At 35.8% G+C, this 7,823-nt stretch overlaps 1 protein-coding gene across 1 annotated transcript; it reads right to left on the bottom strand.

Moving 5' to 3' along the window:
- Nucleotides 1-5,170: 5,170 nt before the first annotated feature.
- LOC103417542 (late embryogenesis abundant protein At1g64065-like) lies at nt 5,171-5,830 on the bottom strand. Its single transcript, XM_008355718.2, has one exon. It carries the CDS (start codon nt 5,828-5,830, stop codon nt 5,171-5,173), a length of 660 nt encoding a protein of 219 aa, XP_008353940.1.
- Between the last annotated feature and the right edge of the window lie 1,993 nt (nt 5,831-7,823).

Here is a 7,823-nt window from a genome sequence, read left to right as displayed (position 1 = left end):
GTACTTTTTTTGGGAACTTTAACGAAAAGTTTTCAGTATTGTTTACTTTAACGAAAAACCACATTTATACACTAAAAATTCAATCATGGCACTATTCACTTTACATTTTATTTTGTCCTTATCGTTAAAATTCAAAGTTTTCAAGTCATTTTCATTAGTTTTTTTTAATTTTTTTTACCTTGTGAATGACTTCCAGGCTAAATGCTTTTAACTACAACAGCTACAAGTCTCTTGTAAGATTTGATACCATATTGATAGTGGTTGAACACAAGATCTCGTGTAAACCTGAATCCTTTTCATCATATAAATGATAATTAAGCGTCTTGCAGATTTGGTACTTGTCCATTCATAAATGGAATTAAACACCAACCAAAGGCGTTTATTAGTGTTGTAGTCTAATCCCTGATGTTAGACTACAATGCTTTTGCTAGGCACTTTGAAATTCATCAACTTAGAAGGTATTTGAAAGATATAAAAGGCCATATGCTTGGGATCATCAACTTGGAACCACACGCCTGGGGTTTAATGTTGAAGCCAATCATGAATATAATTGTTGGTGTCAAAACTCGGACAGAGCATGGCATTGGGTTTCAATATGTATTTGTCTTGGCTTTCGATCTCAGTGCCATGATATAGATCGAGTGAAAGAGAGAATAGGCGTGCCACTGTTAGAGGCTGCCAACAGACAATGTTTGTATTCAAGTGACTGTGAGGTTGTGCATAGAAATAACTTCTTAACCAAACAATTATATGCCGAGTGGGACCCTAGTTTGGCTAGGTTATTTTAGGTGCCTCGAGTGAACAGGAACTTAAAATTTAATGTAACTTTGTGTGTTTTTGCCTAAAACATAAATGAAAGAGAAATGAAAACTTAAAGTGAAAAACATAATGTAATTAGTTCATGATGGAGTCAAGGTTACAAATGTTCATAAAGTAAAATCTAGACTGATGGGTTGAACTACATGGCTTGGAATGTAAATGAACTAGAAATGTATAGAAAGCAGTAAAAGCTCTTAGTAAGATTCAAGCCATGAAGGGCAAGATAATGCTAGAGAAGTCCACCGAGATTACTGTCTTTAGATTGGCCTTAGTACCAAACATAATTCTCAGAGAGGGAATCAAAGTGGTTGTAATTGTATATCAACCAAATCATACCACGGGGTGACAAAGCTATAACAGTTTTATCTCTCAGTGAACGTAGATAGTGTTTGCTTTAAGGAAGACTTTGAGTTTGTAGTTGAAGATCTGAGAGTTGGTTTTTGCTGAAGAGCAATTGGGTTTGTGTTGAAAAGTAGTTGAGAAGATTGAAGAATCACTCAATATTTTGTATAATCGTAAAGATTCGATTTGATGAAAGTCCAGAGCTTGAAGGCTTATGGTTCTATTATAGGTAATGAAGAAAGAGTAACCTTGACCAAATTGCTAAGTTGGAGTAAGGATAGACCGGTCATTTGGTGTTGACAATGACTGTAACTTGTGGTTCTTAGCCTTCAACTGTATCTTGAGGCTGTTTGCACAATTATGGTAGTAATTTTAGCGTACCGGATGATGCGTGCGTATGCATTTAACGGGACGAGATATTCCAGAACTCCAGTCGTTTGCGTGGCTGACATATCTTGGAGAGACTCCTATCCAAGCCCTCAGACAAGTTGGAGAGAGATGAAATGGTTGTCGGAGCTCTAATTTGGGGTTCAAAGTTGGTGGACTGAAGTCGTGAGACTTTTACCTAGATAACAATGGATAGGCTCCATAGTTGACCTTAATTTTATGAGTAAACTGTCAATTTGCCCCCTGAACTATCACCCAACTTTCGATTTGCCCCCTGAACTTTTTAATTGGAAAATTAAGGACTTAAACTAATTTTTTTGGCCGATTTCCCCCCTACCGTTAGTTTTTCATAAATTTCATCCAAATTAACGTTAACTCTTATCATGTGCAAACCATGTAACTCTCATTTTTGGACAAAAGCGTCATTTCACTAGACCTTCAGACAGAAAAGCTATAGAATCACACATATTTGCAATAGGTTTATATTTTAGAAATCTAAGGTTTTCAATTATTTTAAAGAATGAAGTGACCGAACTACCCACACATGTTGTGCATATGCTTCAATTTAACAGAAATTTGGATGGAATGAATGAAAAATTAACAGCAGGGGGCAAATCGGCCAAAAAAATTAGTTTAAGTCCTTAATTTTCCAATTAAAAAGTTCAGGGGGCAAATCGAAAGTTGGGTGATAGTTCAGGGGGCAAATCGACAGTTTACTCTAATTTTATTTATTGCCCAAACATTCATAGTTGCATGTGAGTTACTGCATTTGAGAAAAAAAATACACTATAAAAAGTTGGGGAATTTGCTACAATATACATGTTTTGATATTTGGTTTGTAAAATGATCATTTTTTGGTAACGACATATTGATCATATATTGAAGACATAACAATAACATAACAACAACACAACAATAATATAATGATGATTGATCATTTTGCAACCAAATCTCAAAACACATTGGCTTTTTAGCTAAACTAATTACTGAGATTGTCATAACTCCTCAATTTAGTCATTGAGATTTAAAATCGATAGAAGTGGTACCTGAGATTGTCTACCATCAATCATTTTGGTCTTTAAGTGAAAAATTCCCATTAATTTGAAGAAAATACCAATTCAAGGGGAATGGTTGTTTTGACAAAAATACCCTTAATTTAACGGAAATCTCTCACAGAAGAATCAAAATAATTGACGGTGGACAATTTCAGGAACCACTTCTATTGATTTTAAATTTCAAGGATCAAAGTGAAAAGTTATATCAATCTCAAAGACCATTTTAGATTAAAAAAAAAACCAAATATATTCATTATAGCTAATTGTCCTAAAACGTTTTCCTGGATGTCGGTGGTCTAAGGGTTATTTTTAAGTGATAGTTGAAGTAGGGGCATAACTTCTAGATGAACATATACACAGGTGCACGTTTGACCCCACAATACATGTACACATGTGACAGTAGCATAGATATAGGAGTCGAACTTGTAAATAATTAGCCAAATTTAGTCCACAATTTCCAGTTTATCCGAGACAAACGACAGCATATAAGTCTTAAGGCCATCTTTAGTCGGCGCTAAAAAGTTTGCCCTTTGACTATTCTCCACTGTCCAGTAATAGGAAGTTCACGTGGGCCCCCCAAAATGCTTTATCGAAAGATTAATAGCTCATCTACGTTAATCAAAATAGTAAGAATTAAATTAATGAGGAATTTGATTGATGAGGAGTTGGAACGAGGAGGAGTTAGAATCAGATTTCAGTGAAACTGTTTACTTAAATGTTCTGGAATTGGAATATGAATGAAACTGAGTTCATATAAATTGTTTACTAATTTACCTGAATCGAAATAAAAATCAATATGATTACTAAAATGTCCTTGTTCTTTTATGTTTTATGTCTTCCGTATATTTATTTGGAATAACATTTTAATTTGTTTTATTTCACATCAATCCAATTCCTCCTCTCCTCTCGGCAATTTGTTTTATGTCTTCCATATACTAGAACACTCCCTCCCTCTCGACAAGTTTGCGTACCTTTTCTCTCCTAACCCTCACCAACATCTTCCCCACACACCCTACCTCATAGCCACCACCTCTTCTACCTGTGAAGTATCTCATGATTTCTAGGTTTTTTGAGTGATTGCTTCTACGGGTCTGTGAGTTTGGATTTGGATTTGAATTGTTTATTTTTTGGGTTTGGGTGGTTAATTTTTTAATCCTGTTTTGGGAAGACGTGGTTGGGGTTCTTGAACTGGTAGGTTGGGAAGTGAAGCCCAGTCACACGGGGAGGTGGAAACCGGAAAGTGAGGAGCAGACGCATGAAGGCAGGGTGTGCAGGCAGCGGTGGACTTGTTGGGATGAGTGGCAGACTTGAAATTTTAGAAATAATGAGAGGGTCATAATAGGTGGAAAAAGTACATTCATGATTCCTCCTTCTCCTGGAATCCAAATAGCTCACCCATCTAAGGAGTCTAATTTCTCCAAATTGGCGCATGAAGGCAGGGTGTGCAGGGAGCGGTGGACTTGTTGGGATGAGTGGCAGACTTGAAATTTTAGAAATAATGAGAGGGTCATAATAGGTGGAAAAAGTACATTCATGATTCCTCCTTCTCCTGGAATCCAAATAGCTCACCCATCTAAGGAGTCTAATTTCTCCAAATTAGGGAGTTGGATTCCTTATTTTGTGTGGGTCCCACCACTCTTTTGATTCCCCTTGTTTTAGTAAACACTTCAATACTCTGTAATCGGAATTCAATTCCTTGTTTTGATTCCAATTACGGATACCTAAACGCGCTATAATGTAGTCTACTTGTGGTTTACTTGTAGGCTTGTAGCGAACTTTACCAGCTAATTAAACAGTGTATTAAATTGCGATTTTGAAGATTTTTTTTTTCGATTTATTAATTTATAAATTTTAATAGAGTTTAAATGATTTTTAGAAATTTGAGTTAATTCCCTCAAATTCTCAAGGGAGAAGTGAGATTTTTCAAAATACACTACGAAATCTCTCTAATTTTCTCGAATTCCAAACTTTTTAAAATCCTTTAAAATCAATTTATAATTAAATATACTTGAAATGTTAAAAACTCACAAAAAATCTTGATTAAATACCCTTAAACTTTTAGAAAATCATTAAAAATACTGATAGGTTTTAAAAGAATCATTAAAAATGCTAATTGAATACCCTAAATTTATGGAAAGAAATAAAATCCCTCACAATCCCAATTAAATACACTCTCCTGCCTTTTACTGACTAAAATACAACCTTCTTGCTTGAGACAACTCAACACATTTTCGTGCAAAACAAATGGCCTAATATATATTTTCTTATTCTTCAAAAAAAAAAATATATTTTCTTTAATACGTTTGGTGCGTATAATTAGGCCAACATGTAATGTAAAACTCTGGCATTAAGTATCAATTAACATAGAACTCTTTTGATGATTGGCAATGATCATGAAAATTGAAAAGGCTACAACTTCCATACAACAACTGCTCTTTTAGCAACCTGTGTTTCTATATTACTATCAGATATAATTAATAAATTACAACAGTATAACTTACATATACTCATGTGTAAGATTAATCTGATCCAATTGTCAACCGATCGAAAAAAATGAATTCTAATCATTACAGACGAACCCTCCGTTTGCAATCTTTTCCTTGAATCTCCCCGCTTGAAAAATTGTACCTCACGGTACAATTCAATTCAACCACTACATTTTTCTTGACCATAACGACTTTCACCTTACCCTGAATTCTCGTATAAGTCGTCATGGTCAGTTCCCCTGAAGCTACCTCCCTCATGAGCCCCGGTACGCCCAAGATCTTCCCGGGAACAATATCCACCGTAACATTCATCCTCGATGTCCGCCTCGCCTTTGCCACTCCCGCTGGAGTCCTCCCTTCGCCGACCTCTGTCCCGCTGTAGTAAACCAAAGTGGTGGCATTGCTATACTTGAAAGATGCCACGTTAGGATTTTTGACGGAGACATCCGCTAGGAGTGTTATATTAGTATCCGTACGTAGGTTTCCATTGGCAAACTCCAGCCGTTGGACTGTGACCTTGTTCATCTTGATCTTCGGATCCTTTACATGAAACACGGTGAATCCGAGGACTATGGCTGTTACAGCTATGATTAAGAAAACGGCAGAGACACAGCCGCAACAGTGCACGTATTTTCTTTGCTTGAGCTTTATGTGCAAGGAGGCGACTTCCTCTTCATCACTGCGGAGATAGTGTGAGTTGGCTAGGGCTAAAGGCTTGACTTGTTCTTTAGGAGAAGCCATGGTGATGAAATGAACAGATGCAAAAGTGGTGGCCGGAGATATATAATTGGTAATGGGAAAGGCTGATGAGTTTCATGGAAACTTTGATTTTCTCCTTGTTGGTGTCGTTGATGGTGAAGTGTTGGAAAATTTAAGTCTTAGACGCGGTTGCCCAAGTTGTACGGCTTGACATTTGACTTGGTTTGTTTTTATTTTTTTTTATAGAATTGTGCTTTATTTTGAAATGGCTTGCAGAAGCTTCTCTGAATGATGAATCAATTGTGGTTCAAATGTCAATTCTCAGGGTAACGCTAGGTAAAATTATCAAGTTAATTAAAATTTAGTTTATAAAATTAACATAACTTGTTTAAGGATAATGCTAAGGAGATTTAATTTTTAACTAAATTTTGTAAGCTAAATGTGGTGGATATTAACGATTGAATTATTACTCAATTGTTAATTAATGTGTTTATCTTTTTATTAACGACACATCATTTAATTTATAAATTTACTTTCTCTAACATCATTCCTTGTTTAATTGTAAAAAGAAAAAGCATATATTTAGAATTTGTGGGGTGAACGATGGTGACGTTCTTAAGATTCAGGCTTAAGCATTTCGTAGAAAAGTAATCGGAATGCTTTGTGAATGAAAAAAAGAAAAAGCATATATTTAGAATTTGTGGGGTGAATGATGGTGACGTTCTTAAAAAAGTCAGGCTTAAGCATTTCGTAGAAAAGTAATCGGAATGCTTTGTGAATGAACCGAGTCAAAAGTGTGCAGTTATTGATGTGATAAGGGGACTTGGGTGTTTGACTGGAATTTAGAAATGGATAATGTTCGTGTTCCTTCCATAGAAGAATTTATCTTTTTTTTTGGGAACTTTAACGAAAAGCACATAATACTGTTCACTTTAACGAAAAACCATATTTTTACACTAAAAAGTTAATCCTGTTACTATTTACTTTACCCTTTATTTTGTCCTTATCATTAAAACTCAAAGTTTTCAAGCCATTTTCATTAGTTTTTTTTTTTTTTTTCAACTTATGATTAATGTCTTTTTATTATATGGACATCATAATTAGAATCGTTCATTTTTTTTATCATCTAAGATCGTAATTGTGGAGCCAAAAATAATCAAGAGGTGACACATGGATTTTTGGGTTAAAATGATAAAATTACTCTCAGGGAACACCGAAATTCCTACACGCTAGTAGTGGACAATCATCCCTCAATTAAGTCAAAAGTGCCTAAAATAGGTATTTATTTCTAACTTGTTTGTACCATACTTGACAAATTCCAAAACTACTGAGCACTGATCAACGTTATACCGTCAAGAACCCAGAAGAGTTTCCCTCCAACCAGGAGGTCAATCACAGCGCAACACGTGTTGACGTCAGAAGCCAATCACAACACAACACGTGTCAATGTCAGAATGAAACTAGAAACTCTCTTTTATAAATAGAGATCATTATCTCACAATATTTCCGAATATCATTTGTACTAAATCATTCACTTGTACTCACTAAAGGAGAGCTTAAACCTGTGTACTTGTGTAAACCCTTCATAATTAATGAGAACTCCGATACTTCGTGGGCGTAGCCAATCTGGGTGAACCACGTACATCTTGTGTTTGTTTCCCAGTCTCTATCCATTTACATACTTATCCACACTAGTGACCGGAGTAATCTAGCGAAGATCACAAACTTAACACTTTCTGTTGTACCAAAGTTCTCACTGATTTTGTGCATCAACATTTGGCGCCGTCTGTGGGAACGACACTTATTCCCACTCTTTTTTGCTTTGCCAAGCTGGTTTCCACCATTCGTACACTCTCTTTTGACCAGGCATCCTTCTCCAACATGGGGAGCGAAGGAAGCCACAACACACAGAATGACACCCCTCTTACACCTAGTGCGAAGCAACGAAAGAAGGAAGGAAAGAGGGTTGCTCTTCAAGGTAAAGTCGATGAGCTAGAAGCTCAGAACAACAAGATAACAATGAAGAATGAGGTCT

This window comes from Malus domestica, chromosome 06 (genome assembly GCF_042453785.1).
Source record: "Malus domestica chromosome 06, GDT2T_hap1".
NCBI lineage: Eukaryota > Viridiplantae > Streptophyta > Magnoliopsida > Rosales > Rosaceae > Malus > Malus domestica.
The sequence above is the reverse complement of the archived record's forward strand: the minus strand, read 5'-3'. Positions and strand labels throughout refer to the sequence as shown.